The sequence below is a fragment of the Plasmodium sp. gorilla clade G2 genome (assembly GCF_900097015.1).
Source record: "Plasmodium sp. gorilla clade G2 genome assembly, chromosome: 13".
In the NCBI taxonomy this organism is placed as follows: Eukaryota; Apicomplexa; class Aconoidasida; order Haemosporida; family Plasmodiidae; genus Plasmodium; species Plasmodium adleri (nom. inval.).
In genome coordinates this window covers 296,283-316,959 of record NC_041705.1, presented here as the reverse complement: position 1 = coordinate 316,959, position 20,677 = coordinate 296,283, and the positions used below count along the sequence as shown (strand labels likewise).

The 20,677-nt window shown below is 18.1% G+C and overlaps 2 protein-coding genes across 2 annotated transcripts; both read left to right on the top strand.

Annotated features, from left to right (window-relative positions):
- On the top strand, positions 1 to 1,143 carry PADL01_1307300 (conserved Plasmodium protein, unknown function; the record flags this gene model as incomplete). The annotated part of the gene is made up of 1 exon (XM_028683600.1): positions 1 to 1,143. The coding sequence occupies one exon, from the start codon at positions 1 to 3 to the stop codon at positions 1,141 to 1,143; it is 1,143 nt and encodes a 380-aa protein (XP_028539762.1).
- Positions 1,144 to 2,838: 1,695 nt separating this feature from the next.
- Positions 2,839 to 20,598, top strand: PADL01_1307200 (conserved Plasmodium protein, unknown function; the record flags this gene model as incomplete). Its single annotated transcript, XM_028683599.1, has 2 exons — positions 2,839 to 13,395; positions 13,501 to 20,598. The coding sequence occupies 2 exons, from the start codon at positions 2,839 to 2,841 to the stop codon at positions 20,596 to 20,598; spliced, it is 17,655 nt and encodes a 5,884-aa protein (XP_028539761.1).
- Positions 20,599 to 20,677: the final 79 nt, after the last annotated feature.

Sequence of the window (20,677 nt, the reverse complement as noted above, 5' to 3'; positions counted from 1 at the left end):
ATGAATAAAGATGGAAAAAATGATATTTTTGTAGATGATATAATAAAAAATGATATTGAGTTAAAGAAAGAATATATAAATAATGTAATAAATTATAAGGATAGGATACCCTTAGTTGAGTATAAAAAGGAAGAAAATGTAATGGATATATATTCGAAATATCATTTTATAGATAATATATTTATTAATGTTACTAAGAAGGATGAGGAGGATAAATTTGATATACGTTTTGTAAATAATAATGATTATAATGAAATAAATAATGAAATAAATAATGAAATAAAAAATGAAATAAATAATGAAATAGATAATAAAATAGATAAGGATGGTGATAATGATATAAACAATGTTGTTGATAAGGTGAAAATAAATAACTTCCTACATTTAAATGAGAAAAGAAATGTAATAATTTTATTAAGTGGTTGTTCAGGATGTGGGAAAAGTACCTTAAGTTGTTTACTAGCGATGTTTTTGAATATAAGACATATTATATCAACAGATATTATAAGAGAAATATTAAGAAAATTTAAAATAAAAAAAGATAAGTATCTTCGTTTTTCTACATATGAATCATGGAAACTACATGCTAATGAAGATGAAATGAATATAATCCAATTATATAATAACAGATTAAACAAAAGTGAAAATATAAATGATAATAATAATAATAATAATAATAATAATGATAAGGATAAAGAAGAAATTGAGAAAATATTAACAAAAAAATGTATCGAAAATTATTTAATACAGTGTGATGTTTTATATCCATATATAGATGAAATAATATATGAGAATATAAAAAAAAAACAATCATTAATTATAGAAGGTGTACATTTAAGTACACACGTAATGAAAAAATTAATAAAGAAATATCCCAATAAAATTATATATTTCTTAGTTTATATAAATGATAAAGAAACTAGTATTAAAAGATTTGCTAAAAGAACAAATAATAATAAATTATCAAATAATAAAAATGAAAAAGTAAATAAATATATACAAAACTTTAATTACATAAGTGGAATTCAATCATATTTATTACAATCATCAAAAGATTTAGATAATACAATTAATTATATCGAAAATATTGATATTTATAGATCCTTACAAATAATTATGAATTCTGTATATTCCCATAAATGAAAATATGTATCTACAAACAAAGGAAAAGTAAGAAAAAAGAATGTCTGATATAACAAAAAAAAAAAAAAAATAATAATAGATATATGGCATATTTCAAGGAGAATATATAAACATGTATATATTTATATTTATATTGATTTTTTTTTTTTTTTTTTTTTTTTTTTTTTTGATTTTTTTTATTTGTGTAATTAAGAGAATTTAATATGAAAATAATTTGTGTAAACTTTTAATTCATTCATTTATTTATAATATCGGTAATATATATATATATATATATATATATGTAAATTTTTTTTTTTTTTTTTTTTTAAATATAATGAATAGGAGAAAATATATATATATATATATTATATATACATATCTGTAATACTATACTAAAATAAAAAATCATATATGTATATATGCACATATACATATATTTTAATTTTTTTTTTAAGGTCGTATTAGTATGCAATAATAGATATGAACACAATTTTTCTGTGATATAATAATAATTATTTAAAAAAAAAAAATAGAACATTAATTAAAATATATATATTTTGTAAAAATAAAAAGTGTAAACTCATTTATTATATATATATATAAAGAAAAATTTTATTATATGACAGAATAAAAAAAAAAAAAAAAATGTAAAGGAGACTTATCTTTTAAAGACACAAATAATATATATGTATAATATATGTATTTTTACATATACATGTCATATATATATTTTTTTTACAATTTGGACATAGGATTTCAATATTTTATTCATTTCAAATTTTTGTTTTTTTTTTTATTTTTATTTTTTGCTAGTTACAATTTCTTTAAATAAATTATATGATAAATGGTGTTATAAAAATGTTCTAATAATATACATATTATATGTAATATTTATTTTTTCAAAACACCTAAAAGATTTAATATATTTTAAATTGTGTAATAAAAAGAAGAATATATATATATATATATATGTAATATTGATTTCATCATTTTCTTTTCTGGCACTTTTCAAGTTATAATTATTATACATGTGTATTTTTTTAATTTTTGCATAATCAATTTATTATTATATAATATATATAAGTAATAGCAATTTATATAATACAACTAAGCATTTTGATAATAGGCATAATATATATGTAGTAATGTATTCATAAAGTGTTAATATATATATATATATATATATATATAATATATGTAATAAAAAAAAAAAAAAAAAAAAAAAAGATGTAAAAATATTACTTATATATATCTAATAAAAAGATACATACAATTTATTATCATCATAAAGGAAAAAAAAAAAAAAAAAAAAAAAAAAAAAAAGAGAAAAAAATATAAAGTAAATATGACATATATATATTATCAAAACACATTGAAGTAAATACTTTTTATTTTTTTTATTCATGTGGTATATTATTTTCTTTTTCTTTTTTTTTTGTTGTGTTCTTGTTAATATATTTTTATGAATGTGATCATACATTATGACATATTTATTCAATGAAATAAAATAAGAAAATATATATATTTATAAATTATATAAATGATATAAATATGTAAATATTAATATATATATATATATATTAAAAGTAAACAAATACATATATATATATTTTTATATATATATATCCATTTTGTTTACATTTTTATAAAGATATTATTTTTTCTTATTTTTATTTTTATTTTTTTTGTTTTTTTTTTTTTTTTTTGTTAAAAATGCTTGAAAGGCGTAATGTATATAACAGTAAAGAGAAAGGATGCCATTTGAATAAAAGACTTGTAAGAAAAACGAAAAATAAAAAAACAGGAAAGTATCTTAAAACACCTTTGAATATATTTGAAAGAAATAATAAGACCATAAACTTATTAATTACAGATGATATATCTAGATTAATATATAATAATGAAATAAAAGAAAAAGAAGATACATTAAAAGAGGATTATAAGAATATTATAAGAAGTAATAGTTATGTAGTTCGATTACATAATTTATATAATGAATTTAAATTTGATGATTGTTTAAATTATGGTCTAGAGAATTTATTAAAATTAAAAAAGAATGATTATATGTCAAAAGTGGAATTTTTAAGAATTATAGGGAATATATATTTTCATTTAGAGAAATATAAATATAGTGGTATAACATATATGTTATTATGTAATATATTAAATAGAATTAATTATGATGAATATAAAGTTGAAATTTGTTATAATGCTGGTGTTGTATTTATAAAATGTTTTTTACAATATAATGATATAAATTTTTATATTAATGCAAAAAATGCTTTACATTATTCTTTAATATATAATGATAAAAGTAATAAATATTACAATGATCATATTTATTATAATACTCTACGTATATTAAAACATCATTTTCCAAATAATTTTCTTCATAAAATTAATAAAAAGAAAAAATTATCAAATTATTGTAATAAAGATATAACTACAAGTGATCAAAGCTTAACACTTCAAAGTAGTACCTATTTATCTGATTTTAGTGTTGATGAATTGAAAAAAGAAAGAAAAAAAAATAAAAAAAATAAGAAAAATAAGAAAAATAAATTGTTACCTTTAAATAACAATCAAGATGGTGATTATATCTCAATTACTTCTTCATACCTTTATAAAAGTATGAGCAGTGTAGAAGACAGCTTATCACGATGTAAAGATTATTCTATAGATGATAGAAAAAATAAAAAAAGTGGAAAAATGAATATTTCATTATATGATAAAGAAAATAAGACGAATGAAAAAACTGGTACTTTAGATGATGAGGATTCTTCTTTAATAATGTTGGATCCAGCACCTTCCAAAGCTTCTAATATATATTTAAATAATTTTTTAAGTTATGATAATAATATGGAAAGGACCAATAAAAAAAATAATAATAATAATAATAAAAATAATAATAAAAATAATAATGATCTGATAACATTTCGAAGTGACGATCGACTAACCAATGTGAGAAACCATGACACTTATATTAATAATATAGAAAATTCACTCAACACATGCAATATTAACAATTTTGTTCAAAGTAATAATTTAAAAAATAATGCAAATGTCATGACTAATAAGGATTTAAAAAATTGTGATAATAATAATTTACACAATTTAATAAATAATAATTTGCAAAGTGTAATAAATAAAAATATATCAAAGGTAACGACAATTCCTCAATCGAATGCAAAATGTAGTTCCTTGACAAATGCTACAAATAATACTTATGGTAGTGTTCCAAATAATTTATATAATAACACCTTAAATAATATATTTAAACGTAAACAGAATGTTACCTTTAATAATTCTTCAAATATATTTAGAAGTTCTTCAAATAATTACTTTAACGATTCTATATACAAACTAAATTTAACTGATGATAATTCTATAAATCATCATGTAAGTAATAAAAAGTTTTTAGATGTAACAACAAAATCTGAATCTATTATAAATAATGATATAATATCAAATGTGGTTAATAGCCTAAACCTAAACAGATTAAATGATGTAACTGTAAATGGTCATAATAATATAACACAAAATATGTCACGAGAAATATATAAAAATGTATTACCTTCAGAACAAAATTATCTACCTATCTCTGAACACAATAATTTTAATAACCACTTAATAATTAATTCAGATGGAAATAGATATAAAGATGTGTCTGCAAGTTTTGAAGAGAATACAAATCAAAATGAGTCTTCTGATATTATTCATAAATCTATGATACATATTAATAATAATTTAAGAAATAATGTTATTAATAAATCACAAAGTTATGATATGAATACTAATAAAAGTGTAGGGCTTTTTAATTATAATGAAGGAAATAATGTAAAAAATTCTCAACCTGATACTATTCCTATTATACCTATTAAAGGTATGAATAAATTATCAAACATAACAATGAATAGATCATCAAGTATGACAATGAATAAATTATCAAACATAACGATGAATAAATTAACTAATAGTGTTGTTAAATTACCACAAATTAATTTTAATAATAATCATAAATTAAACTCTGTCAATATAGAACAGGGTGGATCCATCAATGTCACTTCAAGTGATATGATGCATGTAAAAAAAAATATATTTAACAATATTCCAGAAAAAACTGCTTTACATTATGAACAAAATGTTATGTTGAATAGTTATCAAAATATTAACATGAATTGTTCAGGTCAAAATGTGAATAGTAACATGAATTGTTCAGGTCAAAATGTGAATATTAACATGTCATATCATAATGTTAATATTCCGGATAAACCTATAAGTGTGAGTATTCCAGATGAAGATATAAGTGTGAGTATTCAAGATAAACCTATTAATATTTCAAATAAAGGACAAAAAGGTTTGCATAATATACTAGACAACAATTTAAATAACATTTATAATAATAACGAAAAAATTGTAACAAATAAGAGGCTCTCATTTTCTAAGAGTTATATAAAAGGTATGCAATTAAAATCTGAAGAAAGTATAGAAAAAGAGAATAAAATTAATTATGGATTAAATGAATATAACAGTTTTTATAAGGACCATTTTATAGAAACCATTCCATCACATGATAGTAGTAGAAAGAGTCATGATTATGATAATATACAATTAGTAAAAGAAAAAGATGTGGAAACTAAAATGTGTATGGACCATATAAAAGGTAAAAATGACAAAGAAGATAATAATAATGATATATCTCTAAAAATTAAGGACAATAATAGTAGTATAGACAAATCAACATATGATACTAACAATACAGATGATGAATTTTTAAATGATTTATTACAAGATAATTATTTAAAAAAATTGAATGATAGAAATATTAAAAAAATGATGGAAGAAAGAGAAAAGAATGTATGTAAAAATATATCCACTAAGAATAAGAAGAAAATTATTTTAAATATTTTAAAAAAGGTCTACTCCAAATATGAACATAAATTATCAAATGAATATTATAATATATATAAGTTGAAAAATCAAGAAAAGGACAATAAATATGTTCTAAAAAATAAGAGCTTAATGACATTTCTAGAAAAAATTTTTAGAATTTGTAAAAGCTTTGAAGAAAATAAGAATAACAAGATACAATTTATTGATGCGAATACATATAAAATGAGAAAATTAAAAAAAATAAAAAAAATGAAAAAAATGAAAATAATGAAAAATATAAAAAATATACAAAATATACAAAACAATATATACAATAATAAATATAAATATATCTACAGCTTTGATAATATGCAAAGGAATCATGATGAATTATTATCTATACAATCTAATAGTATGGAATGTATTACAAGGAAACATCAAAATGAAGAGGATCATTCTTTAAATGAATGCAACTCAAAATGTATTATTAATCGTAATAATTGTGATGTGAACAATAATAAAACGTTCATTGATTTTAAAGATGAGAATATATTTTTAAAAAGATCAAGTTATGATTTATCACACCATCAAAGATATATAAATGATAAGGATAATTATAGAGTGATGTGTGATATGAGAAATGAAGGAACAAAGAGAAAATATATAAATGATGAAATGAAAGATGAAAATATAAATTATGAATATTTTATAAAATTATATAATGAAATAAGAAATGATATAAATGATAATAATGATAATATTGATACAGTAAATTATAGTCATATGTCTAATAATTGTAATAATAGTCATAAATGTATTTATTATGAAGACAAATTATATAAAGAAAAAAAAGAAATAGAAGAAACTGTACATATAAATAGCAATAAATATAATAAAAAATTAATAAGAGACAAAGTAAAAAAGTTAAGTTCTTATAATAATCCTATTATTAACAATATATCTGATAAATTTATATATGATATAGAGAAAATATTTCTAATGAAGAAATATTCATATTTAATAAAAGGATTAAAGAAAAACGAAAATATTAAACATATATATTATTTATATCAAAATATGTATGATATTACATATAAATTAGATCATATGAATAGTAGTAATTTTTTTAATATTTCTTCTTATATAACAGATATATTATTATTATCAGAAATAAAGGAGAAGGATATATTAAAAAAAAAAATAAATAAAATTAAATATTCCTATAGAATGTTTTATACAACTACATCTAATATTAATATGAATAATATTGTAAAAAAAATAATGGAAAATATGGGTTCTGTCTCTGGCATGAGAAAATATGTATCTAAAGTTGAGGACGATGTACATGTTTGTTTAAATATGAGAAGGAAGAGAAGAATAATAAAATGTAAAGATAAAACCAACAACAACAACAACAATAATAATAACAATAGTAATAATAATATAAAGGATAGTTCAACAACGACTGTGAATAATAGTGATAGTAATTCAAATAATAATAATAATTGTTATAATTTTAATTATGTTTTTTATAATAATAAACGCATGTGGAATAATTTACAAAATAATCCTATTAAGGATAAAGATATTTTAAAAAATGACAATAAAAAGAATAATAGTTCTGATTGCAAAGGAATTAAAAATAAAGAAGATGTTATAAAAAGAGAAAGTATAAAGAATAATAATAAATATGATAAAAAGAAAGATGAAGAGAATGCTGAAAAGAATAATGAAGATGCAGGTCTTTCAAGTCATTCCACTGTTGTAGGTGGAGATATTAAAAAAAAAACAAAGAAAGAAAATTTATATACTGGATATAATTGTGCTAGAGAAGAATTATTATATGAAATGAAAAAAGATGAAAATAAATATATAGGATTTGAAAGATTATATGATTATTATAATGATAACATAAATATATATGATAATAATAAAAAGAAAAAAAGAAAGAATCAGGATAAATTTATTTTAATGTTGTTTTATTATCACAGTAATATGTTGAAAGATAATAAATTATATAATATTATATTTGATGTGATAACATATTTTCTTTATAATAATATAATTACAAAAAGGAATGCTCATAAGCATATAACATTATTAAAAATATATGAACTTTTTATATTAAACAAGTATAAATATAAAAAGGTATTAACTTTTTTTTTTCATGATGTAGAAGATAATAGTATTGAGAAGAATAATAAGAATGAAGAAATTGATTATATAAAAAATATATGTGATTCAGATAATTATTTAGAATTAATACATTGTCATTTATTTATGTTACGTTTATTATATAAATGTTATATGAATAAATTAAAAAATAAATATATATATGAAAAGATAAATTTACAGTATATTATAAATTATACATTCACTATATTAAATTGTTTATTAATAAAATATAGTTATAATAAAAATAATATGGAAGTAAGAAGACGTGTATTATTTTTATTTGCTGAATTTTTATATATAAATTCTAAATATTATTATAAAAATATATTACACTTTTTGGAAAAATATAATATAGATTATATAATAAAAAATGAAAAGAATGGAATGCAAATAAATCATTCTAATTATAATGAAAATGTGGATTATTCCATGATGAATAGTTTTAATGATAATACATCTATAGATATGAGAAAATTAGACAATAAAAGACAACATGAAGATTTTCATTCAGATGCAATAGATAACAGAAGAAATAAAAAGAATTATAGAATAAAATATGAAGATTTACAAAATTATAAAAGTGATGATTATTATAATGAGATAAATAATAATTATGCATTAAATAATAATATACATATGTGTCATCCATATGAAAATAGAGTACATCAAAGTTATCCTGTTCAAAAAAATGTAGAAAAAAACAAAAATTATGATGATAACATATATAACAATATTTCATACAAATATAATGATTTTATTACAAATAAATCGTCATATCGTAATAATAATATAATATCTAATGATGGATCAATGAATTATGAATATGATACATATGAAGATGCATATATAAATGAGTCAAATAATAATACATATGAAAATATTTATAAAGGTAGTAGTATATCATATAATGTTGATTATTTTAAAGAAATATATACAAAAATATATGAAAATATTAATATAGCTTTTTCATCTTTTTTAAAATGTTATCATAAATGCTTTTTAATCTTGAATTTAAAATTATATGAAAATAATATGTTCAAAAAAAATATTATAAGAAAAATTAAAAAAATAGTTTATTTTAATAATAGTCTTTATAGTATGTTATATATGAAGAAATTACCATGTAACAAGATATACAATTATGTATTAAATGAAATAAATTATAATTTATATAATAAAGATATTTTTAATAATAAATCTTCTTTTTTTCAAATTTTAAAAGAAGATATTATTATTTATCAAGTTTATAAACAAAATGAAAACTATTTTAAAAATATAAATGAAAATAATAATAACAATATATATATGCATCAAAAAGATAATATCTATCAAAAGGAAAAAAATATAAATCACCCCATATTTATAACCAGCCATTTGTATAATATAAAGAATCCAAATGATATACATAACATTTTAATTACATTTCATAAATATCTAAAAAATAAAACTAATTTTGATGATTCAAAAAGACAAAAATATAAAATGAATAAAATGGAAAAGAATTTTATTATATTAAGACATACTTATATATATATAAAAAATAAAATATGTAATGAAATCAAAAATAATAATATCATAAATTTATATAAGAAAGCAAAAAAATATGATGAAAATTTTAATTCCACTATTGATTATTTGCATTGTTTATTTGATTCAAGATTTTATATGATAACATTAAATTATTATTTACAAAAATTAATTATAAATTTTTTAAATGATTCTATATATTTTATAATGAAATATGAAAAGAAGAAAATATTCTTTTCTCTTATAAATAATATGATGAATATATACAATATGATATTTTCTATATTTTATTTAAGATTAAATGCATTTTCTGATTTTTCAACAAATAAATTAAATACATATATATATAATTGGAACAAAAAAAATATATACTCCTATGATGATACACATATATATAATATGTTTAATCAGTTTTCATTTATTAATTATAGATATGGTTGTTCCTATGAATTCATAAATTATATCTTTACGTCTTTCCATGTTATCACGAATTTCTTGGTAAATATAAATGTGAATACACAAATGGGTTATAGAAAATATATAGGAAGAAAAAAAAATATAATTCATATAACAGATGAATATATAAAAAATAAGGAATGTGACAAAAATGTTATAAAAAATAAACAAAAAAAAGTGTATTTAAAAAATGGTGGTAGTGAAGAACATATAAAATATAATAATATATTATATAATAAAGAAGAAGCAACAAATGTGTTTATACCTTTTAATAAATTAGAAAATAAATTAGAAATATATATGAGGAAACAAAAAAGAAGCAATCGAAATATAAAACTAGAAACAAATATATTAAATAATATATATATTGATAAAATTTACATATATCGAATTATAAAACAAATACAAAAAAATGTTAATAAAAATGGAGTTTTCAAAATTGATGATAATTATCTTGACGAAAAATTAGAAATGCATATGGATAAATATTATTCTTATGTTACAAATAATAATAAAACATATAAAAATGAAAAAGATAAAGATAAAGATAAAGAAAAGAAAAAAAAAAAACATATCAATTATGGATTAATAAAAAATATCTTATTAAATATAAATGGTAAGGCTGAACAAAATATAATAAATCATTCAAAAAAATGTAGAAAGAAACTATGGAGAGATTTTCTTAAAAATAAATCTTACAATAAAGAAATTTCAAATATAATATATAATCACAGAAGTGCTGATAATATAATTAATAAAATACATAAATATTTATATTTCAATGTAAGTAGTAACGATTATATTAATAATAATAATTTATGTTATATAAGAAGATGTGCTAAAAATATAAAACTGTTAAATCATTGTAATTCTATATTTAAAAATAGGAATGATCAAAATGTTATGTATGACAATTTTAAATATAATAATAATATGGAACACAAATTAATATTAAATGATTATATTAAGAGATATAAAAGAATTATAAAAAAGTATAATAAATTAAAAAAAATAAAAAGACAAATAAAATTTGAAAGAAATAATATGTCAGTTTTTACAAATGTAGCTTTAATTAATAGAAGCTATAATAAATTGTATACATCTATATGTCCTACATTTTCTCATATTTTATTTTTATTAATATCTATATTATATGTTGAAAATTATAATATTTTATATATAAAGAAATCTCCAGATTTTTTTATGATCAATGATATATATAATACATATTATATATTTTTACATATATCTAATAGTATAATATTATTGTCTTCTTCTCCTTTAAGAACCCATTTACATTTTAATCCTGTGGTTTATTTAGATAAAGAATTTTATAAACCAAAAATGCCAACAACGAGAGTAGAGAAGGAGCAAGATAAAAATGATATAGAGAATGCATTATCTGATGTAAATAAAATGAAAAGTAAAAAGTTAAATAGAATCACTTCAAACGGAATGAATAATATTAATTTTTTTGGAGTTGATAATATGTTGGATCTATCAAAAGGTAATAATATTATAAATATGAATAATAAAGGGATAAACCAAAATGATATGTTTGAAAGTATTCATGAGAATGATCACATCGATGATCACATCGATGATCACATTGATGATCATTTATATGATAATTATAACAATCAGACTGATTTGTTTTATAATAATAAAAAGTGTTCACTGGAACATCATAAAATATATGTAATCTATTTAGATACTCTTTTAAATTTTGGTTGTATGAATATATTATTAATAACAAGAAGAAAACATAATAAGAAAATCAAGATGAAGAGAAATAAATATATTTATATATTTTGTAATATTATTGAGAATTTATTACAGAATTGTATTTTTTATATAGATTTATATAATAGTAGTAAATGTAAGAGTAATATATTAGATATGGATGATATATATATAAGATTAAATAAATATTGTAAAGATAATAATATGATAGAATATTATGATTCAATGAAGCAGAGTTTAATATATCATTATTTTTATAAATATTATATTGTAGATGAATATATTAATAATTTCTCTATACAAAGAAATGAATTATATAACTTAGAAAAATGTTCCTTGAATATATTTTATTTTTCAATGAATATTTTATTAACAATATTTAATTCAGATATATCTATACATTTAGAGAGATCATTATATAATATAAATTATTTTCATCATACAAATTTATATTATGATATTATAATGAATAATATAAAGAAAACTATTACATATATATATGATAGTAATAAATCATCTTTTAATTCTATTGTTACTTGTGTGCTTTATTATCTCAACATTTATAGGAAAAACAAAAAAAAATTAACTATAAAAAGTAATGACAAGAATGAAAAAGATAATATTAAAAATGTACATTTATTAACTAAGGTTTTAAAATATGATGATGTTAAAAATAATATTGAAGATGAGGAAGATAAAAAAAAGAAAAATATTATTAATGCTGATACTTCTGGATTTTCTTTAAAAAAAACTATATTTCAAAGACTACAAAAGGTGATGGGTTCATCAAATAATTATAATAAAAATGAAGTTATTGATATAGATTGTGAACAAAAAAATGTTCTAGAAATAAAAAAAAAATATGAAAAAAATGAAAACAATAAAAAAATAAAGAACCCAAATAATCATTTTATTGATCATTTTATTGATCATTTTAATGATCTTAAATATGAAACAAAATATGGAAAAAAAATTATTAGTTCTATTATATATGATATGATTTTTCCTTATTTAGATCTAACCAATATAAGAGTTCAAAATAAAATACAAAGAAGAAATCATAGTATAAATAGTTTAATAAATATTTGTTATTCAGTATTATTTCATAATTTTTTATTTATTAAATCAGTATATCCATTCGACATGTTAACAAAAGAAAAAGGAGAAGAAGAATTAGAAGAAAAAAAAATAAAAGTAAATAAATATAATTATGATATATTTAATATGAAAATGTTCAATATTAAAGCAGTCGAATTATTTTTATCATTATATATTCATAAGTATATGCATAATATATGTTTAGATATAAAAAAGTTGGTTGATTATAATATGTATATGAATCATTTCTTTTGGGTATTTAAAAAATGTAATATATCCATATGTCATAATGATTATATATATTTAAATTATAAATTTAATAATTTGTATTACACCTTTAATGATTACAATGTCTTGCAGTTCTTGATAAATTTTAAGAGATCCAAGAGTGAAGGAAAAGTAAGAAAAAAAAAAAAAAAAATATATATGTTATATATATATATATATATATATATATATATATTGTTATTTTATTTTATTTTATTTTATTTTTTTTTTTTTTAGGAATTTATGATGTCGTTTGTTAAAATATTTGAAGAAAAGATATGTCTAGAAGAAGAAATAGGATTAGACTATATAGACCCTCTTATTTTTAATATTTTTCTTGATTATATGAAGGATGTATATATGACAGATGAATATTATTTTGTGTGTTTCTATGAATATACAAAAAATGCATACAACGAAAAAAACGAAAAAATATTTAGTCTTGATGACTGTGATTGTTATATGGATGAACTGAATGAATTGAACCCCTATCTCATAAAAATGGATACAAAAAAAAAATTAAATGATGATATATATATGACATATTTAAGATTGATTGTTAAAGAAAATATAAATTATAAAGAATTATGTGATGATAAATTTGATGATAAATTTGATGATAAATGTGGATATATATATAGAGACCAATTAAGAAATGGCAAAAAAATTGTTCCTATTGATGAAAGAAGTGAAAATAAAATTTTTTATAATAAATACAAATTAATAAATAAGAAAAGGGGAAGGAATATAAAAGAAAAAATAAGATTAATATTAAATAATGATCCTAATAGATTTAAAAAGTTTTATATATATTATAAAAAGAGAACATTTAATATAATAAATAAGAAGAATATAAATTATTTAGATTTAGTAAGAATAATGAATAGAAAACATTATAATCATTTTAGTAATATATTTTTTAGTTCGTTTGTACATATAATGAGTGAAATAAAATATGATTATAATAAAACATATAATTTTAATATATTAAAAATATTAGATAAATTAAATGTAGGTTTAAAAGCATCTTTTTATAATAATAAGAATATAATATTATATTATTATACATTTCAACAATATTTTTATTTATATAAATTTTTAGAAGATAAATATTATTCAGAATGTGTGTTATCAGAATATTTATTATTAAATATAAAAAATAATAAATTGATTGAAAATGAATTATATAATAATGATTTGTATAGGATGTATTATTATATTAAATTTTTATATTTATATGATATATTAAGGCATACAGATATATTATTAAATTTTTTAATTTATATATATTATAAATATTTTTATTATCATTCTAAAGGTATTGATCAAAACTTTTTACATTTTATTCATTTATTTTTAAGTATACATGAAGAATCATATAATAATAGTCTTACTACAATTGATGGAAGTAAAACAAAAGAAAATAATATCGATAATACATTTCAGAAGGATATATTTGTAAGAAATTTATTTGTTCCTATAGATGAATGTAAGAATAAGAAATTAGAAAATAATAAAAAAAATTATATTAATAATATTATAAATGATGGTACTGTTTTAAAAGGCCATATTAATAAAAACAATGAAATAAATGAAATAAATGATGATAAAAATTGTGTGAGTATAAAACAATATATGATTAAAGATAAATCATTATATAATAATGAAGAATGTAGTAGAAATGATAATGATGATGATGATAATATAAATAATATATATAAAGATCCAAATAATTATTATTTAGTATTATTAAATTCTCAAAATAGATATGTACAAATATTATTTTATAAAGTCTTATGTAACTTTCTAAAATGTAAAGTACAAACATTGAATGCTAAGAATTTATTTAAAAACGTAAACTTTTATTTATCATCATTTGTTATATATTCATTTCTTAATACATATAATGAGGATGATAATTTGTATTACAAAGCTTTAAATTATAAATACTCCTTTTATGATTTTAGAACGCTTAAAAAAAATATTAAATTATGTATATATTTGAAAAATTTATATTTAAAGCATGATATATTTAATAGTGATATATTAAGTTTTTTGAATATTGAAGGATATAAAAATAAAAAAGCGAAAAAAAATAAATCAACATTAAATGATAAAATAAAAACTACTTATACTAATGATAATATTAAATCTGATCAACAGGTGTGTAACATATATAAAGGAAAAAATGATGTGTCATATGACATAATAAATAAGCACAACAATAATAATGAAAATTCTAAAATAAATATGTATACAAACAAATATTCAAATAATTATGATGAGCATGATCATGATAATATGAAAGAACATCATACTGTATTATATAAAAATAATGACAAATTAAATTATAAACGTTCATTTGATGAAAGTGATGTGATAAATAATACAGACGTGGTTATTAAAAAATATAAACTCAATAATATTGATGAAGTTGTTGATAAATATAATGATTATGAAAATATCTCAGAAGGCTCTGTAGCTGTCGAAGGAGACAGAGATAAAATTAAAACAATAAAGAATTATAAGAATAATCCTGATGATAAAGAAGAATGTAATAAAAATTGTAATGCTTACGATGTGAATAATAAACGATATGAAAAAATCAAAATAGAAATGGATCATCCTAATGATTATAATAAAGAATTAGATGATTATCTATTAAATGATGTATCTCATGTAGAAAGATATAATAAGCAAAATAAAGAAGAAACTAATAATATAAAAAACACAAACAATTTTTTTTTTGATAATAAAAATTATATGAATATAAAAAAAGAAGTTTATAGCGATGAAGATACAATTGATTCTATAGATTCATTGAAACAAGCTGAAATATTTAAGAACAAATTTTATAAAAGTAGAAAAATAAAAAAGGTTTCTAAGAAATATTATATTAATATTTTAAATTATCATTTAAAAAATAAAGTACATGGATATTCAATTAAATCTTTAGATAGTTTAAAATTAGATGATAAGTCTATATATTTAATATTTTTATTTCTAGGAAACATTTTTACTGTTCTATACAATTCTTTATTACCATATTGTCGTGTACAGTATAAATATAAAATGAGAAAAAAAGAAAATCAAAAAATTATAATAAATATAGAGGAAAATGAATCAAATGGTGCTATATATAAAATAACAACAGATAGTAATAGTACTACTACTAATAATAATAATAATAATAATAATATTAATAGTATTAGTAGTTGTAGTAGTAGTGTTATATGTAGTAGGACTAATGTTCATAGTAATAATTATACATATGAAGAGCTGTTATTAAATTTTATGCTCATATCATTATCTTATTATTCTGACAGTTTAATATTTTTAAGTTATAATATTGTTCATTGGGATAATCAGTCTGATGATATGGATACAGGAGGGGATGAAGAAGAAAAATACAAAAGGGATGGTAAAGATAAAATAAATGTAGATCATGAAAAAGATGATGATTTAAATGATGACACAAAAGATAATATAAACGATAATATAAAAGATAATATAAACGATAATATAAAAGATAATATAAAAGATAATATAAAAGATAATATAAAAGATAATATAAAAGATAATATTAACGTTGATGAAGAAAAAAATGGTTATATAAACCATATTGAGATTTATAGCGATAATGATCATGAAAATAATAGTAGACAAGATAGAAGTAGTATATTAAATGGAAATATTTCTTATTGTGCTAAAAAAGATTTAATGGTTATAAAAAAAGATAATTCTTTATCATCATTTGAAAATTCTAATAATATGACATATAAAAAATCTAGAAACTTATCAAACGATGATATGAATGATTGTGTAATAAAACCATCTTATGTTAATACGAATAATTATTATAATTTTAGAAAGAAAGCAGAAGATATATTTAATAATGAAAAAGAATGTGCTAAAATGATAATTCCTTTATATAAATTATTAGTAACTAGATTAAAGATTTGTTTGTATTATCCACATTATTTTTTCTTAGCATGTTTATTTAGTTATAAATATGATACAAATTTATCTAATACATTATTAAATTATATTAAACAAAAGGATTTTTTAAAACAAGGAAATATTAATTATATATTTGAATCAAGAGAAGAAAAAAAAAAAAGAAAAAGAAAAGAAAACAAACATTTCGAAATGAATTATACTTATAAGGATAATATAAATAATAATATGGAAAATAATAATATATATTATTGTAATGATAATAGATTATACCAAACAAAATTTAATAATTCTATAAATATAAATGTAAATGATCAAAAAAAAGATATTAAGCATAATTATGTATGTGATAATTTATATAAGAATAAAGAGAATAATATAAATTATAAAGATAATGAAAATATTTTATTTTGTTTAATGAGAAAATTAAAAAATACTTGTGATACTTTTAATAATAATGTAGTGTCATGTAAAAATACTATATTGAAAAGTAACAATAATATTATAAGTGATGATATATATATTGGTAATAATAAGAAGATAAATTTTGAATCTATAAAAAATGATCTTACTGAAAAAAATGAAAATAATAATAATAATAATGATAATACATATGAAAGTAATAGAATGTATGTAAATTATTATTGTGATTATCATGATGAAAATTATATTTTAAAAAGAAAAGATTATTGTCACAACTCAAATAATATCTCTTCACTACATAAAAATATTGTTCATAATAATGTAGATGTAGAAGAAAAAGAAAATAATGGTAGAACAACAGACGGAACAAATAATAACAATAATAATAATAATAATAATAATAATAAAAATAATAATAATAAAAATAATAATATGGTTAATTCTATAAATGTGGAACATATGAATTGTTTCAATATTGAAGAATTGGAAAAAAAAATAGAAGATAATCAAATGAATTATTTAAATTATAATATTAATAATTTAAAGGTTCGAATTAAAAATATAGAAATTAGTTATGAAGATGTTATTAATGATATTATTGAAGGTTTACAAAATATTTCTGAAAATAAATTGTGTAGTAATTATAATTCACAAGCAGCTTATCATATATGTGTATATTATTTTATGAGAAAAAATTATTCCAAATGTATATATTATATGAAAATATTTATTAACAAAGGAATATTTAAAATATGGTTAAATGAAACATATAATAATGATTATTATAATTTATATTGTAAAAGAATTAGAAGAACTGAATTCTCGATGATAAAATATTCTACCATATTGTTGGAGGTAAGTAAAAATATTCTAAAGAAATTGTTAGGAAAAATTAATTTTGCCTTATCTAGAGAAAAGAAAAAAAGAATAGAAGATTTATTTAATAATAAAATAGATGGAGAAATTAAAAAGTTTTTATTATTATCTAAAAATGTGCACCAAAAAAATGTAAATAATAGAAATATAAATAATGACAACATAAATTGTAATGATAAATTAAATGTGACAAATACAAATATATGTAATAGTAATAATAATGATATTAATTTAAATTATAAGTTGGAAATACAAAGGGATTTTATACAAAAAAATATATATAAAGAAAAAGATGTAATAATAATAGACGAACATAATAATAATAATAATATGGTTGATGAGCCTTATAATGATATAAATAAAAATGAGGAAGATAGTGATAAAAAAAATATACTTGATCATACAAATATTGTAATAGATGAATGTATAAAAGATCAATATAAGGGTATGAATCTGAATGATAAACACAATACAATATTAATAAATACAACAACTACTACTACAAATGGAAACAATAATAATAATAATAATAGTAGTAGTAATAATTACCATAATTATTATCATAATAGTAATAACTGTATAGTTGATCAAGCCGAAGAAGAAATACCTATAAATGAAAACAAGTGGATCTTTTTAGGATATGAACATTTAGAACATTTAAATGATGTTTATGATATTTTAAAAATATTATTCGAATCATATACATATATTGGTAAGAATTTAAAAAGATTCAATGATGTAGATGCTCTAGAAGAAGTAACATGTATGCATGGATCAAATTTATCAATTCATAATATACTTTTTAAAATGATAACTGATCATTTATGTTTTATATTCGAGGTCTTATGTTATTTTACTCCTTACGTTTTAATATATCCCCTGATTTTATTATTTACGAGACGTACAATAATGAGTATTAAATCTGATAATAATAATAATAATAATAATATTGTAATAGATGAGGATAACAATATTGTGATTAATGACGATAATAGTAATAATCATATGGATGATAAAAACAAAATTAAGAAGAACACAACAATAAATAACAACAACAACAATAATAATAACAATAATAATAATAATAATAATAATAATAATTGTAGTAGTAGTAATATAAAAGAATATATTAAAGATACAATCATGTACCTCAGAGAAGCATATGTAAAAGATGAATTAATATATGAGAAATCCACAGCATGTATGGATTTAAGAATTTTAAAATTATTTAGAGAATTTCTAGCCAATAAAACAGTTACTCTACCATCTAATTTATTATCTAGAATGCAAAATGTATATTTAATTACATGCAAAAAGTTATTGTATTACCAAAAAAGTCAAAAGGATATAATAAAAAATATTAATAATAATATAAACATAGGAAATAAAAAGAAAAAAGAAAGTGTTATAAAATTTGTTGATAATGTTTTTCTTAATGGAAACAAAACAATTCTTTCGTCTTTCTTAAATGATTTTCAAAACATGCAATTATTAAAATGTAATAATTATCTTAATTGTGAGGATATAAAAATTTTAACAAACAAACTTGTATATAATTCTGTATATACAGATATAAATAAGAACAACAACTCCATGCGAATAGATCAAAATACAAAAGAAAATGAAAATAAAAATCTTATGGATAATGTATATATTAATAATATTTTCGATAGAATTAAAAATGATTTATATATAGACAACTTTATTACATATGGAAATACAATTAATACTGAAGAAGGAAATGAACAAATACATAATACTGATGATAATCATCATAATAATGAAAAAACTAAAGAAAATAATGTATTTAAAAATAATTTATATTATATCAAAATGAATAATAAGAAGAATATATGCTTATATGATGATTATGATATTTTCAATAATTTAAAAACTAAAAATGAAGCTCTTAATTGTGTAAATGCTATTGTAACAGATATGAATTCTTCAGCTAAAAAAAATGACAACGCAAATTTTAAGAAAAGAAAAACAATTGATTCATCTCTCAATGAGGTTAGAAATTCGATACGTGAGAGGGACTTACGAAGGCTTAATAGAGAAAAGAGTAAAATATTATAATAATTTGAAGTAAAAAAAAAAAAAAAATATATATAAATATATATAAATATATATATATGATATGTAATATATGATGATT